General features: G+C 46.8%; 2 protein-coding genes across 2 annotated transcripts in view; both read right to left on the bottom strand.

Moving 5' to 3' along the window:
• Positions 1–1,387, bottom strand: part of LOC122541526 (death domain-associated protein 6-like) — a 42,875-nt gene extending 41,488 nt beyond the window's left edge. The window contains exon 1 of the mRNA XM_043678353.1: positions 1,253–1,387. Within this exon, the coding sequence (XP_043534288.1) occupies positions 1,253–1,387 (135 nt within the window). The remainder of the gene's footprint in view (positions 1–1,252) is intronic.
• Positions 1,388–7,939: 6,552 nt separating this feature from the next.
• The window catches only part of LOC122541527, a 55,762-nt gene continuing 44,153 nt past the window's right edge, over positions 7,940–19,548 (bottom strand). Inside the window, exons 8-11 of the mRNA XM_043678354.1 lie at positions 16,585–16,665; positions 15,414–15,521; positions 11,574–11,666; positions 7,940–8,335 (exon numbers count right to left, since the gene is read on the bottom strand). Coding sequence (XP_043534289.1) covers positions 8,224–8,335; positions 11,574–11,666; positions 15,414–15,521; positions 16,585–16,665 — 394 coding nt within the window. The 3' untranslated portion in view covers positions 7,940–8,223. The remainder of the gene's footprint in view (positions 8,336–11,573; positions 11,667–15,413; positions 15,522–16,584; positions 16,666–19,548) is intronic.

Consider the following 19,548-nt stretch of genomic DNA (forward strand, 5'->3'; position numbering starts at 1 on the left):
TTCGTTAATACTGAAGAAAAGTACTCATTCAAGACCTCTCCTATCTCTTCTGACTCAATTTACAGTCTCCCACTACTGTCCTTGATCGGACCTACCCTCGTTCTCGTCATTCTCTTGTTTCTCACATATGCATAAAAGGCCTTGGGATTATCCTTGATCCTACCCGCCAAAGATTTTTCATGCCCTCTCTTAGCTCTCCTAATCCCTTTCTTCAGCTCCCTCCTGGCTATCCTGTATCCCTCCAACGCTCTGTCTGAACCTTGTTTCCTCAACCTTATGTAATCAGGATATCGTCCACGTATTGTAAGGCCATGCTCCCTTCTGGTAAATCTGTTTCGTTGAAGATTAGATTAGATTAGATTAGATTATATTACTTAGATGTTGCTCATCACTCGGTGAAAGATAGTGTGGATCTCCTGTGGCAGCTGAGTCCACATTTACAGTCCCTTACTGTGAAGGCGAATTTATTCTGGAATCCAGGGTGTCGTGGGATGGACCAGGATCCGTTGGCTATGTCTAATATGGTGAAAATGTTGTGCTCAGGGGCCAATCTGTTTAGAATTGTAGAGGGGTCTGCTATACAACGGGATGCATTTTGGGGGTGACCTTGTTTAGCCCCATATAGTCAATGGTGAGTCTAAAGCTCCCATCAGGCTTTATTAATGGCCATATTGGGGAATTGGTTTTTCTTGTGGTCACTCTGAGAATCCCCTGTCTCACTAGTTCTTTAACTATCTCTGCAACTGCTTTCTCTGCTTCAGGCCTGATTGGGTACTGCTGGTGGGGCTTATACTCCAATCCAGGCACCATTATAGGGTCTATCTCGACTAAACCTATGTCTAGCTTTGTCTCTGCCCATACCTCAGGGATGGAGGTGCAGATGGTTCCGAATCCCCCCCTTTTCAAGGTTCCAGTCCCTACTGGTGGCTGTAGCTATTTTAATAGTCTCGAGGTGACTTGTAAGTTTCCCAATCTCGGTCTTTCAATCGTCCTGTTTTGGCCAGATCAGTTTTCCTTTTGCACAGTCAATCGAGACTTTGTATTCCTTCAATGAGTCATTTCCATTATGGTGCCTTCATTCTTTTGGTGTACATAACATCTCACAGGGATATATAAGTTATTGATTTCCACGCGGGTAGTCTTGCTTAAGTAAGACTACCAGTAAGGTGGATCATTTTGTTTGTGTGGAGTAAGGGTAAGTTGGTGATAGATACGGCCGCTCCTGTGTCTACCAGTGTCTCACATTTCCTACCTCCAACTCCTGCAGGTACGTAAATCCTCCTCTCTCCCTTACTCTTACGAACGGGGGCAGCTGGCTGTCAGCTCTGTGGATCTCAGGAGTCCCGCGGTTCCGAGGTGTTCCGTGTGTTGTTTGGGGTTCCCCCATGCTTTTCCCTGCCTCTGTATGCCCTGCTCTATTGCAGTGGCTGCTGTTCCTTGTCCTATTCCCTGCCTGTGGGGCCGGACAGTCTCTGTCAAAGTGTCCCGGTTGTGGCAGGAGAGTTTGGTTCTGCCTTCACCTCTGTTCTGGTAGGCTGCTCTGTCAGGTTTTGTTTTTATTGCGGGAACTTCTGTCTCCTGCACCCCGCTAGCCTCCTTTACCAGGTCGTCATCATTTTGGGACATTATCACTCCCATTTTCAGGATGGATTGACGGGCGCGAGAGAGCCAGTCTCTGAAAGCCTGGTCCCCACAATCTGGGTTTGCTTGTGCTGACCACTCCTGGTATATGCTAAATAATTGTTCCCTATACTCAGAGGCTCCTTCCCCTTTTAGCTGTTTGGTGATCGGAATTTTGCTCCAGTTCGTGGGAGCATTTCCTAATACCTGCAGGATCTCTTCTTTAAAATGGGCGAAGGGACCTGTTGGGCATCTATCTTAGCTGTAAGGGCAACGGCCATGTGTCCACCATCCTCCCCTATAGTCTCAGGCTGCTGTGGTATCGGGTCTGTCAGCTACCCATCTCCATCTGGCTGCTGGGCAGGCTGCCCAGACCAGCTGGTGTCTGTCCCTCAAGTGCAGTTGGTGCCCTCCCCATATACCATCTCGCCGTCCAGAACCTCGTGTTTGCACTGTGAGGCTATGCTCTGTTGCCTTTCGCTGCAACTCTATCCCTCCCCTAGGTTATATTCTTGTACCTGCTCTGCTGAGGGAGCAGTTGGTCCCTGCTGGACGGTTTCGTAGGAAGGGAGAGAGTCAGTCTCCCTTTCCTCCTGTACTTTTTCTAATCTGTGTTCTAGCTCCTTTATCCTGTCCTCCAGCTCCTCAATTCGTTTTTGGCTCGTTCTCCACTTGTTCAATTAGGCCTGCTGATTGATACACTAACATTACCCCAATCTTTTTAGTTTTATTTCGTTTTTGTTTGTCAATCCAATTCTGCTGCTGTACTAATGTCTGGAATGGGTCCAACCCCCCCTTTTCTTTATCTGTTCTGTCAGCGCTGGTCTGTCTTCTATTTCTCAATAAGGGAACCTGCAGTATTCCCTTTAAAATCCTGATCTGCCATCTCACAGATTGTATAACCCTGGATACCACCAACAGTGAAGTGTCCTTAACTAGTGGGGACTTCTCTACCCCATGGCCACTAATACTGTCTCAGCACCGTCTGTATGGCTGTAGCAGCCTGTAGCAAGGTGTGGTTTCTAACGGTGCGACCTCTCTACTCTCACGGCCACCACTACACGTCAGTACCTACAGGTTGGCTGAGAATATTGGCTCAATAGGGTGTGCTCTCTATCAGGACTCCTTTACCTTCCCAGCCACCTCTACTGACCCAACACTGCCCATAGGCCCAGAAACCTACCTTTAGCCCAGGGTGCTCTCTACCCAGGGGACCTTTTACCCTCCCAGCCATCGCCACTATTCAAGCTCTGTCGTTCTGCTATGGACCGACAGAGTATCACGGTTACTCAGTGTCCACCCTTCCCACCTCAGTAACGTTCTGCTCCACTGGAGTTTGGCTTTTGGTCAGAGTGATCAGCTCCTCTTCCTCACCACTTCAATTTAAAACACAATAACAGACAGCAGCCAACCTTTGACTAGGCTCTAAATGGACTCTGCCCCTACAGAGTCCAACGTTACCCGACTTTGCCACTTGTGCATCACAGCTCCTAGTGCCCTTGGCATCTCAATTCCCAACCATCACGTGAGTAGGCTACCCCTCTAACAACCAGTCTGAGGCAGGCACTACTTTGTCCTCTGGTCGTTTCAGCACAAGCAGCTGGTTAGTACACTCTCCCACTTACCCCCCTCAGGCATGCACTTCCACACAGGCCAGTACCATCATACGAGTTATACCTTACTAAGGTATATCCTTTTAAACTGAGTCTTTGGCCCAGTCTGACTCTTCAAAGTGTCTCTTACCCCAGCTCTCTGATGGTGGCCTTTGACCAGAACACCAGGAGTAGGGAGACCCTGCTCGCAGCACCAATCATTGTGGGGAAAATCACCAGTCTCGGATTCAGAATTGGGATTCAACGGCAGAGTTTATTGTACAAAGAAACCGGAACTCCGGGGAGAGAGAGAGATGTCTGGAAGCACAGCTGTCAGCTACCAGCCTTCTCTCCCCCTCCGAGCACACGTCATGATACTTTATACATTTCATGGTATAATTGTTCAAGTACCGAGTCTGTGCTTGTACAGCATGGATTGTTTACAGAAAACATTACAGAGTCATTGTCAGTTTCAGCAGCTACGCAGGGGTCCATTGCTGCAGTGATCGTTCTTCCTGAGAAGGAAGATTGTTTCCCATTATTGCAGATCTGAAGTATTAACCCTTGTATACAAGCAGTCTCAGGTAGTTCACATATCTATTGAAGATGGTGGCTGGACTCTGACACTTTGGTGGGCAGTAGACGTTACCGGTGTGTATTCTCTCCCTTCCCACCTTAAACTAATAATCTGTGTCTATTGTACTGGTAGCCTGTTGACCTCAGGCAGTATCTGTGTGTCCTTTGCTGTATTTTCCCATGTAATGTCTCAGCAGCCATCTTGTGTGCTAAGTGACCAACCTATGGCTCAGCGACCATCTTGTATCTGTGTGCCCCTTGTTAGCATACCCCGTGTCAACTCCCACTTCACCATAGATCACAGTGGGCCAGGCAGCATCCATGGAGAGAGACAGCAAGCTAACATTTCAGGTTTAGAGTACTCTTCATCAGAACGGCTGTGAATTGTTGAGGGGGTAACATTTATGCAATAGTGGGGGTGGAGTGGAGTGCTGGCAGAGAAAATGTTGCATACGTGTTGTAGGAAATAAATAAATCTATTTAACTAAATTAGCCTTTGCTAAGGGCTTATTTATAGCAAGTTACTATATTGGAACAGGAACAAAGTGTGTGGTGCTGGAAAAGCATAGCCGGTCAGGCAGCATCCGAGGAACAGGAGAATCAATGTTTCCAGCATAAGCCCTTCATCAACAACAGTTCATTTGTAGTAATTAACATAAATAATTTGTTAACTTTAACTCTATTGAAATGCTTAAGTCATTTAAATTTTTAAAAATTTTGTCTGATTTTTAACTGTAGTGTAAAAGCAAAGTGTATTTTACTTAATGTCTAGTAGTTTGACCAATCAAATTGCATCTTTACTAACTTGTTATTCTAAAGGTAAATGTAAGGTCTAGACTATTTTCTAAATGTTTTGAGGGGTTTCAGTCTGGTCCATAACACTTGTTAAGCCTACATATGCATGCATACATATGTAAACGTTACAGAGTTAAGTCACCCACCCGAACAGACCCAGACACACAAATAGAAAGCTGGACAGAAAACCAACGCTTCCCCGGAGACTCACTGAAGATGTTACCAAGCACGGTGACGAAACGTCTGAAAACAAACCTTCCAGCTCAGCGAGCAAACTTACAACCAGAACCTCAACCTGAGCTACAAATCTTCTCAAAAAATGCCTTTGAAACCATTAAACAACAGCTCATGAAAGATTACAAGAAATGGGATAATGTGTTGAGGAGAGCGAACTAGCAATGAGTTGGCAGCATTTTTAATAATGTAAGTGGCAAATAATTGGAGTAATGCAAAGTGAACAGAATGAATCTGAACCAAGGAACAGTACACCCCAGGTCGTTCTGCTATCATGTGCATTTTGTTAATGCAAATTCACTATAACATGATGGATGAACTGGGGACACTTTCTAAAGCGTATATTGGTTATAACACGTTTCCAACCCCATTAGTTTCGGTGGTGCTGCTATTACACAATTTCCTTATAAGACAGGATTGCACGAGAACTGACCTACTACATTATAGCAGAACTGCCTGTATACACTCAGCCAGTACAGTACTCAGGATGACTGAACTCTGAAGTTTGTTTGTAGGGAGAAAACAATATTTTCTATAGGTGGTGGATTAAAAATCTGTAAGAAGAATGTAGTAATTGGAAGCAGAAGTGGATCTTTCAGCCTCTTGAGCTGGCTTTGCTGTTTGGAATGATGATATCTGAGCTGACTGTCACCTTAACTCTACCCTCCTGCCTATATCCCTCATAACCACTTGCTCCTCTAACTCAGCCTCGAATAGATTAAATGGATCCAGCCTTTACTGCTCAATGTGGAAGAGAATTCCAAACAATAGAGAGCCCTGTTCCTTCTCATTTCTGTTTTATTTCAAATTCCTGACCCCGAAGTCTTTCCACAAGTGTGCAAACATCAGTGAGTGTAGATCAGCTTTCTTCAGATACAGCTTTCGCCTTTTTTTGATTATCTTTTGCTGATTATTAAACTTTCTGCTACCTTTTCATCTCCACAAGCATTGGAAGGAATGTACAATTTTTCTTTCAATTTGACCCATAGAAGGCCAGTTAGCCCTGCTTCCCCCCCATTCAATATGATCAGGGCTGATCATCCAACTCAGTCCCCTGTTCCCGCTTTCTTCCCAAAATCTTTGATCCCTTCAGCTTTAAGAATGGTGTAAGAAGACTGGGGAACAGGGTGGTAGACATAAAAGAGAATTACAGAGCAGTGTATCTCACATCAATGGTAGGGAAACTACTGGAGAAGATTCTCAAGGAGAGACTTATTCTCCACTTGGAGGGGCAAGGTTTGATCAGGGATAGTCAGCATGGCTTTGTCAGAGGGACATCAGGCCTGATAAATTTGATAGAATTTTTCAAGGTGGTGACCAGATATGTAGACGAGGGTAGGGCAGTTGATATGGATTTCAGCAAAGCATTTGACAGAGTAATGAAGAAGGTAAAAGCATGTGGGATTCAGGGTAACTTGGCAAGTTGGATCCAATATTGTGGGTTGGCACAGTGGCTCAGTGGTTAGCTCAGGGACCCAGGTTCAATTCCAGCCTTGGGCGACCAGTGTCTGCGTGGGTTTCCTCCGGGTGCTCTGATTTCCTCCCACAGTCCAAAGATGTGCAGGTTAGGTGAATTGGCCACACTACATTGCCCGTCGTGTTAGATGCATTAGTCAGAGGGAAATGTGTTTGGATGGGTTACTCTTCGGAGGGTCGGTGTGGACTTGTTGGGCCAAAGGGTCTGTTTCCATACTGTAGGGAATCTAATCTAATCTAATCATATCAGCTTAGTGCCAGGAGACCGAGGGTGGTGGTGGTGGAAGAATGTTTGTGTGACCAGAGTCTGGTGTCCAGTGGAGTGGCACAGGGATCAGCGCTGGGACCCTTATAGTTTGTGACGTGTGTATACGACATGGATGGGAATGTGGCGGAGGTTGATAAGTAAGTTTGCAGATCACATGAAGATTGTTTGGGTGATTGTTATTTCAGTAGCAGATGGAATTTAACCCTGGAAAGTCTGAGGTCATGGACGATGGAACAAGACAAGGGAGCACTCAGTGAATGGCAGAGCACTAGGGAGCTCAGAGTAACATAGGGATCTCGGTTGTACACATTCACAGATCCCTGAATGAGGCAGGACAGGTTAATACGGTAGTTAAGAAGGGATATGGGACACTGACCTTTATCGGACATGGATTAGATTATAGGAGCAGGGAGGTTAGGTTGGAGCTGTACCTTAAACCACACTCTAGAAAGGGTGTGATTGCAGTGGTGGGGATGCAGAGGAGATTCTCAGCGATGAAGAGAACCTGGATACGCTCAGGTTGTTTTCCCTATAACAGAGCAGATTGAGGGAGAACCACGGGGGAATTGCCAGAGGACTGGAGAACAGTTACGTGATTGCAGTTTTCAGGAAGGGTGGTAGAGGTAAACCACGGAATTATAGACCAGTGAGTCTCACGGTTATTAGGAAGGAAATTTGGAAAACACTCTGAAGGAGACCACTAATCTCCTCGTGGAAAGGCAAGGTTTGACCAGGGATGGTCAGCATGGCTTTGTCAGAGGGAGGTCAGGCCTAATGAACTGGACAGAAGTTTGTGAGGAGGTCTCCAGGTGTGTAGATGTAATTTACATGGATTTCAGCAAAGCTTTGAACAAGGTCCCAGACTGGAAACCGATTGAGAAGGTAAAAGCACATGGGATCCAGGTAATTGTCTTAGTGGTAGGAGACAGAGGGTGGTAGAAGACTTTGTGTCACTGAAGGCTGGTGTCCAGTGGCACACAGCAGGAATTAGGGCTAGGACCCTGATTGGTTGTGGTATACATAAACAATATCGACATGAATCTGAGGGGAAGAGGGTGGTTGACATAAACAAAGGTTGGGAGATTGACAGTGAGGAAGTAGATGAAAGTTACAGGAGGATATAGACAGATTGGCTGGATAGCACATGGTATTTAATCCTGGTCAGTGTGTAGTTATGTACTTTAAAATAAGTCACAAGGCAAGGAAGTACTGAATAACTGGCAAGACACAAGGAAGCTCAGACCAACAGAGGGATCTGACCTCCGCAGGGATTCAGCTGGTCTGTGCCAAATGTTTTCCTTTCTGGGGAAAGTATTAAGGCAGACCAGCAGTATCTGGGTATATTGTGGTCTAGCAGTAATAGGGCTGTGTATGTGGATCATTTCCTCCTGGTAATGGCGTAGCTGAAAGATGACACCAGTCAGTGTGTCTGCAAGAGCTGCTTTTTCATTTTATTGAAAATTGCAATGACAAAGGCTATGACGTCCCAGCAATTGTCAGCATCTGGTGATTTATGCACAAAAAAAAACAGTATTCCTTCCTTTTAACAACGACAATAATCATAGCTGTCTATTGGACAGACAGCTGGTTAGAAAAATTCCATAATCATTCAAGTTCTGAATGAAATTATTACTGAAGAGGTTTTTAACCCACAAGCTGATGTTATCTGCAGTTTATTGTCGCTCCTGTATTAAGCCTTTGTTTAAAGATAGCAGCCTGTGGAAAAGGACAGGAGACAGCAAGGGTCGACATCTGCTTCTTGTGATTAAGTTGCCTGGAAAACAAGACCAACTCAATCACTACGGACTAAAACTAAAAAACAAATCCTTTGGGTATATGCAGCACCAAGACCAACTCAGTTTATGTAAGGCTGTTAGGAAATGTGGTCCAGCGAGTGGTTAGGTACTGTTCTGATCTTTTACAGAATCTGCAGCCTGATACCATTCGTTAGTTGTGAGGTTAGGTGACTCCTGACTCCATGATCTTTTTAACTCCTCTCCAATACCCTTCCTTAACCTGCATCCCTCCCTGCAGCCTTATGCCAGGGCTTGATCCTTTCACTGGGGACAGTCAGAGTGACATAGCCCCAGCCTCTCCCTATAGATCAAACCCCCAAACCCTGACAACATCCTTATAAATCTGTTCTGGGTTGGAGGGTTTGAGTTAACAAGAGAGAGGCTGAATAGGCTGGGGCTTCCTTCCTCTGGAGCGTCAGAGGCTGAGGGGGGACCGTTTGGAGGTTTATTAAATCATGAAGGGGCAGGGATAGGGTGAACAAACAGTCTTTTCCTCAGGATCCAAAAGTAGAGGGCAGAGGTTTAAGGGAAGAGGGGAAAGATTTAAAAGGGACCTGAGGAATAACTTTTTCACACAGAGGGTGGTGTGTGTATGGAATGAGCTGCCAGAGGAAGTGGTGGAGCCTGGTACAATTACAACATTTAAAAGGCATCTGGATGGGTACATGAATAGGAAGAGTTTACAGGGATACGGGCCAAATGCTGGCAAATGGGTCCAGCTTAACTTAGGATATCTGGTATACATGGACAGGCTGGACCAAGGGATTGGTTTTCATGCTGGATATATCCATGACCTGGCCTGTCTTCATTTTCTTCCACTTTTCTAAATCTGAATGAATCTCTCTGTGAACCCCAGCGTTGTGGTAATGAGGAACAGTATAGCTGTGACCACACCGACACCGCACTGACACTGCACCGTGTGGTACAGACGACACCGACACCGCACTGACACTGCGCGATACAGAACACACCGACACCGCACCGTGCAGTACAGACCACACCGACACCGCACCGTGCGGTACAGACCGCACCGACACCGCACCGTACAGACGACACCGACACCGCACTGACACTGCGCGATACAGAACACACCGACACCGCACCGTGCAGTACAGACCGTACCGACACCGTACTGACACTGCACTGTGCGGTACAGACCACACCGACACCACACCGTGCAGTACAGACCACACCAACACTGCACTGTGCGGTACAGACCGCACCGACACCGCACAGTGCGGTACAGACCGCACCGACACCGTGCAGTACAGACCGCACCGACAAATTGCTGTACAGACCGCACCGACAAATTGCAGTACAGACCGCACCGACACCGCACCGTGCGGTACAGACTGTACCGACACTGCACCGTGCAGTACAGACCACACATACACCGCACCGTGTGATACAGACTACACCAACACCACACCATGCAGTACAGACCACACCGACAACGACACCACGTGGTAGACTACACCGAAAGCACAACCTGGTGTACAGACCACACCGACACCGCGCTGCACGGACCACACCGACACCGCAGTGCGGTAAAGACCGCACCGACACTGCACCGTGCGGTACAGACCGCACCGACACCGCACCGTGCAGTACATACCAAACATACACCGCACCGCGCGGTGCAGACCGCACCGGCACCGCGCGGTGCAGACCGCACCGGCACCGCACCGCGCGGTACAGACCGCACCGACACCGCACAGCGCGGTACAGACCGCACCGACAACGCCCCGTGCGGTACAGACCGCACATACACTGGACCGTGTGGTACAGACTGCACCGACACTACACCATGATGTACAGACCACACCGTGCGGTACAGACCTCACCGACACCGCAATGACACTGCACCATGTGGTAGAAACCATGCCGACACCGCACCGTGTGGCACAGACCACACAGACACCGCACCGTGTGGCACAAATCCCACAGACACTGCACCACGTGGCACGGACCCCACCGACACCGCACCATGTGGTACAGACCGCACCGACACCGCACCGTGCGGTACAGACCGCACCGACACCGCACCGTGCGGTTCAGACCGCACCGACACCGCACCGTGCGGTACAGACCGCACCGACACCGCACCGTGCGGTACAGACCGCACCGGCACCGCACCGTGCGGTACAGACCACACCGGCACCGCACCGTATGGTACAGACTATACCGACACCGCACAGTGCTGCATGGACCACACCGACACCACACAGTACAGACCGCACCATGCGGTACAGACCACACTGACACCGCACCGTGGTACAGACCGCACCGACACCGCACCGTGCGGTACAGACCGCACCGGCACCGCACCGTGCGGTACAGACCGCACCGGCACCGCACCGTGCGGTACAGACTATACCGACACCGCACAGTGCTGCATGGACCACACCGACACCACACAGTACAGACCGCACCATGCGGTACAGACCACACTGACACCGCACCGTGGTACAGACCGCACCGACACCGCACCGTGTGGTACAGACCACACCGACATCGCACCACGCGGTACAGACCACACCGACACCGTGTGGTACAGACTACTCTGAAACCACACCGTGCGGTACAGACCACACCGGCACCGAACCGTGTGGTACAGACCACACCGGCACCGAACCGTGTGGTAGAGACCACACCGACACCGCGCCGTGCTGCACGGACCACACCGACACCGCACCCGTGCTGCACGGACCACACCGACACCGCACGGTGCGGTACAGACCACACAGACACCGCACCGTGCTGTACGGACCACACCGTGCGGTACAGACCACACCGACACCGCACCGTGCTGTACAGACCACACCGACACCGCACGGTGCGGTACAGACCACACCGACACCGCACCGTGTGGTACAGACCACACCGACACTGCACCGTGCTGCACGGACCACACCGACACTGCACCGTGCGGTACAGACCACACCGACACCGCACCGTGTGGTACAGACCACACCGACACCGCACCGTGCGGTACAGACCACACCGACACCGCACCGTGTGGTACAGACCGCACCGACACCGCACCGTGTGGTACAGACCACACCGACGCCGCACCGTGTGGTACAGACCACACCGACACCGCACCGTGCGGTACAGACCACACCGACACCGCACCGTGTGGTACTGCACTAATGAATTTCCGTCGGAACGTTTGTAAGTTATCAGCCTTTCGCATTCTGCTTGTTTATACTATACCTTATTTGAAAGCACTGTGTTAATTTGGTATTGAAATGTGTACAGTTGCTCGTCTGACTGCTTTCAACTTGAGATACATTTCCAGTTCTCGAACTGTCAGGATAGAAATGAACAGAGTGTAAAAGCTGCAATTTGAGAGACTGGGATGACATTGTGAACAATGAGGTTCTACTGAGAACCAAAGACAGATGGGCAGTATTAATTTGAGAGAATTAATGATAAAGGAGCACAGGTCTAGGACTTTGGAGCAGGTTTACGCCTCTCAGTCCCTGGAGTCTGCATCCCTTTTCAATCAGAGCTAGTTGTAGTCTCAACCCTACTCCCCAGTCACATTCTCATCTTTCAAAACCCTCATTTGTCTGGACATGGTCTAATTGGGTTCTGGGGAGAATGCCACAGACTCACAAGCCTCAGAAAAAAAAGAAATTCTCAACTCCTTCTTAAAAGAGAGAGCTCCTATTTTTAAACCGTATTGCCTGCAATAGGAGAAATCCTTTCAGAGTCCCCTCGAGATCTGTCAAGTCTCAGTGAGGTCCTCTCTCATCCCTCCACACTTCAATGAGTCCAGATCCAACTTGTTCAACCTTTCCTCCGAAAATAAACAGCTCTCATCCCAGAAAAGAGGTGAATGACCCTTACTGAAGTGCTTCTAATGTAGTGATATCCTTTTTATCAGTAAGGAAATCAAAACTGTAAACATTACTCCAGATGTGTTCTCAATATGGACTTGTACAGCTGCAGTAAAACCTCAAGATGTTTACCTGCAGTAAGCCCTGATATGCCACAGCCTTACTGTTCACTTACTGACCTGCATTCTAATATAACTGATTCATGAGCTGCTGCACCCAGTTCCCTTGGTAGCTCAGAGTTTTGCAGATTCTCTTTATTTATACAATAGACTGGTTTTGTACTCTTCCTGCCAAAGTAGACCAGTTCAGATTTTTCCACATTGCACTCCATCTGCAAAATGTTTGCCACAAAAGGTTACAAGGGAAGTTAGAGCCAAGGGTATTGGAGCCAAAGAAGAGGCAGAAAACTGGCCAGAAAAACAAATAGCAGCCCTGAGGAGTGGGAGAAGTTTAGAATTCTGCAAAGGAGGATAAAGGCATTGTCGGAGAATAAGCTGATGGGGAACATTAAAGCCGATTGCAAAGGTTTCCATTGGGATGTGAAGGGATAAAGATTGGTGAAGACAAATGAAGGTCCCTTACAATCAGAAACTCTGAGTTGCAGAGATTTACTGAATTCAAATTGCACCTTCTGCCTTGGCAGGATTGAAACACAAGTCCCAGAATATTCCTTGTGCCTCTGGAGTAACAATCCACCGATAGTTCCACTGGGTCATCACCTCCCTCGTGATAACGGAGAGCTGAGAAATGACTGATCATTGAAAAATGTACTTTTGCTATATTTTCGTAAAGAAAAACAGCCATAACATCCCAGAGATGTTGGGGAAACACGGGTGAAATACCTCCAGAGAAGCCGGTATCCTATCACTGTGTCATTCCTTACTTCCACGTGCACAGTACGTGAACTCTGACCAACTAGCTCAGAGTCAGTCCCGAGAGTGAGGGGAGTCTCAGCGACTCCCTGATCAGCCCAGGCTGACAGCCCCAGTCAGGGATGTCCTATTCAACATAATGCAACTGGTCAACCTCGCTCCAACCACTCCAACAGAGACTGAGGTACTGCATGAAATCTGGAATAGTACCGAAATAGGGTTGAGAAAATTGATGGGATTGAAGGCCAGTAGATCCCCAGGCCCTGATTAGCTACATCCTTAAGTACTTAAAGAAACCACCCTAGAAATAGTAGACACACTGGTGATTTTCTTCCAAGACTCTATAAACTATGGAAACTTTCCGAAAGATTTAGGGGATAAATAATGTAACCCCTCTATTTAAGAAAGGAAGAAAAATGAAAACTGGGAATTATAGACAGTTCAGCTGGACACAGGCAAGCAAATCCTTTCCAAAGTGAAGTATCGCTCAATAGAGACATTTCAAAATGCAAGTTATAAAGGAAACAAGAGAGGTGAAGGGTACAAGAGACCAGCAGCCCAACATCATTAAACCAAATCCAAAAGTCTTCCATTGGCAAATAAACAGGAACATCTAACATGATCCCAGATGATGTTGCAACTGGACAGGTCAGATCCTAAACTGAAACCCAGTTTAAAAATAATAATATGGTGGTCTTTCACTGAAACACCAGCATGCAACGCTGCAGATTTCATTTTAATTATAAAAGAATTTTATGACACAAAATAAAAGATAAAATAGAAGAACTTGTGCTACTTACATATATCACAATCTGAAAGATTTAAAAAAATTTCAAAACTCCTATCTATCCCAACACCATCACTTTACAATTGCCAACTACCAGAGATAGCCCTCTCTCTATCACATCCATCGATTTCACTTCTTTCAATTCCTGGTCCTAAGAGTTTGACAAATTTGCCCTTGATTAGTCTCTCAGATAAGTCTGAGCTTAAATGTTTTTAGCATCATATAACTTTTCTAGGTTTTGGTCCAAACACTTCTGGTCTGGAATTTTCTAACTAAAATCCTTACACTGAGGTAACCTATTTTCTAACTGTTCTGTACGACTCTTTTTCTCCTGTATCTAACCTCAGCCAGGTTTTCTGGGAACTTTAACCAAAAACTTGCTTCTAAGTCAAAAGCAATCAATACTTTTGAATGTTTACTTTCTTGGATTGTAAAATTCTCACAATGCAAACAAGTTATCATCATTAAGTTAAAGACAAATTCGGCTGATCCTATTGGATCATAGGGCTGCTCTCTCATTACAAAAAACAGCTGGTGGCAAGTTTAACACAAGGGTCACCAAGCATCAGATAAAGGGCAATGCTGAAAAGGTGCGAGTTTCATGGTAACCTCAGCCAGTGCAGGAATTGAACCTGCACTCTTGGTGTCACTCTGCATCGAAAACCAGTCCTGCCAACTGAGCTAACCACACAAGGGGGGGCCAAGTCAGTGAATACTTTCAAGGCTGAATTAGGATTTTACCAACAAGTAAGTCAAGGATTATAGGGAAGAAACAAGAAAGTGGATTTGTAGCCAGAATGAGACAGTTATGATCTTATTGAATGGTAGAGTAGGCATGAGGAACTGAATATTTCTTGTGGTTTTATATTCTTCTATGTCACATAAACAGTATTCAATCATTAATCTTATTGCTGACTCTCTGCAGTGCTGAGAAGGATTTCGAAGCTGGTGGAGGATAGCTGAAGGGCTGATGGAACTGGTGATTTCTGGTTTAGTTTGGTCTTCAGCACCAGTGTGGGGTCAGATGCTGCATCTTGCCTGTCCGATATGGTGGATCACCAACATCAGGCCATTTACACAGGTACACAAAAGCTAGGTCCTGACCCAAGCAAGAACTTTCCATTTGGGGTCAGGGTCTGACAGCCTGACATCTGTAACCAATTGTATTTTCAGAAAGTGCCTTCATCTCCTTTTCCCAGCTTCATCAGCAGTGCCTACCCATAATCATGGTGATGCCAATCTTTCAGCAGTGTATGGCCTCTGATTGGCTATCTAATCCCAGTTGGATGCCTCCTTTTTGACAGATTAGCTCAGCCACGTCCCACAACTGCCCTTGGTGGGTTACTGACCCAGGGCTGAGGTCAATGATACACACGTGCCAGCAAACAAACCATCGGTGCAATAAACAGGTAACCATTTCCAGACCAACTCAGCATGGGTACATCTTCATGACACATCGAAAAGATACAGGAGAAAGAACAGACTTTACAATCAGATGGAGAATTACACATAAGACAGAATTCTAACAGCCAATACCTAACTTCTTACTTACGGTATGTGATGTAGTAGATGACAGATGCAAACACAGGGAATAAGTAGACCACCACAGCAAGTAAACTCCTTGTAATTAACATTTCGGAGGGATATTGGCAGAGTGAAGCTGCAGCATGCAATGTAGAGACAGACAAGGTTACTTTAATGTTATCCTTTCCTAAAATTCTGACAATTAGTCATACTGGAAGAATCAGTGTCATGTACAGGTCATTGGGACATCAACATTAAAAGAGGCTGAATTCAGAGAGATAGCATCATAATTATTAAACACAGATCATCAACATGCAATGACAAACAGTTTGTAGATTGTAGAGATACTAATATTAAGTATCCAAGCAGTGCAAAACAGTAACCTTGCACAACGTTCCTGATGGGAATCCTTCCCACACAACCATCCCTGATGTAATAAACAGGCCATAAGACACAGGAGCAGGAATTAGGCCATTCAGCCCATCCAGTCTGCTCCACCATTCAATCATGGCTGATAGGTTTCTCAACCCCATTCACCCGCTTTCTCCTCGTAACCCTTGACCCCCTTGATACCCAAGAACCTATCTACCTTCATCTTAAATATCCTCACTGACCTGGTCCCCACAGCCTTCTGTGGCAATGAATCCCATCGGTTCCCCACTCTCTGGCTGAAGAAGTTTCTCCTTCTCTCCGTTCTCAAAGGCCTTTCCTTTACTCTAAGGCTGTGCCCTCTGGTCCTAGTCTCTCCTCACAATGGAAACATCTTCCCAACATCCACCCTGTCCAGGCCATTCACTATTCTGTACGTTTCAATTAGATCCCCCCTCATTCTTCTAAACTCCATTGAGTATAGACCCAGAATCCTTAAACGTTAAGCTTTTTGTTCCTGGGACCATTCTCGTGAATCTCCTCTGAACATGTTCCAGGGCCAGTACTTTCTTCCAAAGATATGGGGCCCAAGATTGTACACAATACTCCAAATGTGGTCTGACCAGAGCCTAACAGAGCCTCAGAAGTACACCCCCGCTTTAATATTCAAGTCTTCCCAAAATAAGCCTTGATACTGATATTTCAGGAGGCGAAGAATTTTTCTGTGTTCATGTGGGGAACTTTCAGGTTTCCCCCCAGTCCAAATGGAAATAGTTAGGAGTCTAATGTTTGAGATTCTTTTATTCGAATCTAATATCTCAGCTACTCACCAATTTGTATTGATTGATAAAGTAAGAGAATTGAAATTACCACCGAAAGAAATCCACAAACGAACAGGATAAAACAATGAACTGTCAAGAGAAAAAGTAATTAAAATCAGCCTGTTCTACTTGGAAGAGATTAATTATAATACATTCCTAATCTCTAAATACACCTGACATGAATGTCAATACACATGGAACATTCCAGAACAGTACAGGCCCTTCGGCCCTCTATATTGTGCTGACCTGTGGAACCAATCTGAAGCCCATCTAACCTACACTATTCCATCACCATCCATATGGTAAAAACAATGACTGCAGATGCTGGAAACCAGATTCTGGATCAGTGGTGCTGGAAGAGCACAGCAATTCAGGCAGCATCCGAGGACAGGCAAAATCGACGTTTCGGGCAAAAGCCCTTCATCAGGAATAAAGGCAGAGAGCCTGAAGCATGGAGAGATAAGCTAGAGGAGGGTGGGGGTGGGAGAGAGTGGCATAGAGTACAATAGGTCAGTGGGGAAGCAAATGTGGCTGTGATACCGAGTTTGTTTCAGGACATGGTTGAAGAGCTTCAGGGCTGAGGAAATGACCTGGGAGTTGCAATGAGAGAGAGACTCCCTGAGATTCTTGTAGAGAGAGGAGGAAAACTTCTTCAAGGCAGGCATCCTTGCAAGAGGATTCGCAGTAGGGTTAAAATCAACGAGGTAAAAACAATGACTGCAGATGACCATTTAAATGCCCTTAAAGTTGGCGAGTCTACTACTGTGTAGGCAGGGCATTCCACACCCCCCATTACTCTCTGAGAAAGGAACCTACCTCTGAATCTGTCCTATATCTATCACCCCTCAATTTGAAGCTATGTCCCCTTGTGCTAGCCATCACCATCCGAGGAAAAAGGCTCTCCCTGTCCACCTTATCTAACCCTCTGATTATCTTATATGTCTCTATTAAGTCACTTCTCAACCTTCTTCTCTCTAACAAAAACAGCCTCAAGTCCCTCAGCCTTTCCTCATAAGACCTTCCTTCCTTCCGTACCAGGCAACATTATGGTAAATCTCCTCTGAACCCTTTCCAAAGCTTCCACATCCTTCCTATAATGCGGTGACCAGAACGGTACACAATTCTCCAAGTGCGGCCGCACCAGAGTTTAGTACAGCTGTAGCATGACCTCGTGACTCCGAAAATCAATCCCTCTACCAATAATAGAACATAGTACAGCACAGAACAGGCCCTTCGCCCATGATGTTGTGCCGAGGATTATTCCTAATCTAAAATAAAATTACCTAACCTGTGCACCCCTAAATTCACTGCTATCCATGTGCATGTCCAGCAGTCGCTTAAATATCCCCAATGACTCTGCTCCCACCACCACCGCTGGCAACACATTCCATACATTCACAACTCTCTGCATAAAGAACCTTCCTCTGATGTCTCCTTTATACCTTCCTCCTAATATCTTCAAACTATGACTTCTTGTACCAGTCAGTCCTGCCCTGGGGAAAAATCTCTGTCTCTAGCTATCCATGCCGCTCCTTATCTTGTACACCTCGATCAGGTCTCCTCTCTTCCTCCTCCTCTCCACAGAGAAAAGTCAGTTTATTCAACCTTTCTTCATAAGACAAGCCCTCCAGTCCAAGCAGCATCCTGGTAAACCTTCTTTGCATCCTCTCCAAAGCCTCTGTAACTTTCCTATAGTAGGATGACCAGAACTGGACACAATATTCCAAGTGTGGCCTCACCAGGGACTTGTAGAGCTGCAGCAAAACCTTGCGGCTCTTAACCCCTATCCCGCTGTTAATGAAAGCCAAAACACCATATGCTTTCTTAACAACCCTATCCATTTGGGTGTGACTTTGAGGGATCAATGCACTTGAATACCCAGATCTCTCTGTTCCTCCACACTTGTCTTTAATCCTATATTCAGCATTCTGGTTTGACCTTCCAAAATGCATCACTTTGCATTTATCCAGGTTGAACTCTATCTGCCATTTCTCAGCCCAGCTCTGCATCCTATCTATATTGCGCTGCAGCCTGCAGTAGCCCTCTCTACTATCGACGGCACCTCCAACCTTTGTGCCATCTGAAAATTTACTAACCTACCCCTCAACCTCCTCATCCAAGTCATTTATAAAAACTACAAAGAGCAGAGGCCCAAGAACAGAGCCCTGTGGGACACCACTCAACACTGACCTCCAGGCAGAATACTTCCCATCTACAACCACTCTCTGCTTTCTGTCAGCCAACCAATTCTGATCCAGATAGCCAAATCTCCCTGTCTCCCATACCTCCTGACTTTGAGTGAGCCTATGACGGGGAACCCTATCAAATGCCTTGCTGAAATCCATATACACCACATCCACTCGTCGACCTGTCCCGTCACCTCCTCAAAGAACTCAATAAGATTTGTGAGGCATGACCTGCCCCTCACAAAGCCATGCTGACTGCCTCTAATCACACTGCTTTTCCAAATAGTCATAAATCCTATCCCTCAGAACTCTCTCCAAAACCTTGCTGACCACAGTCGTAAGACTGACCGGTCTCTAATTGCCAGGGATTTCCCTATTCCCCTTCTTGAAAAGAGGAACAACATTCGCCTCCTTCCAACCCTCCGGTACGGCTCCTGTGGAGAGTGAGGAGGCAAATATCCTCGCCAGTGGCTTAGCAACCTCCTTTCTCGCTTCCCGGAGCAGCCTGGGATAAATCTGGTCTGGCCCTGGGGACTTAACAATCCTAATGTTTGCCAAAATTTCCAGCACTGAAAATGTGTTGCTGGAAAAGCGCAGCAGGTCAGGCAGCATCCAAGGAGCAGGAGAATCGATGTTTCAGGCATAAGTCCTTCTTCAGGAATGAGGAAAGTGTGTCCAGCAGGCTAAGATAAAAGGTAGGGAGGAGGGACTTGGGGGGGAGGGGCGTGGGAAATGCGATAGGTGGAAGGAGGTTAAGGTGAGGGTGATAGGCCAGAGTGGGGGTGGG

Source organism: Chiloscyllium plagiosum, chromosome 37, assembly GCF_004010195.1.
Source record: "Chiloscyllium plagiosum isolate BGI_BamShark_2017 chromosome 37, ASM401019v2, whole genome shotgun sequence".
NCBI lineage: Eukaryota > Metazoa > Chordata > Chondrichthyes > Orectolobiformes > Hemiscylliidae > Chiloscyllium > Chiloscyllium plagiosum.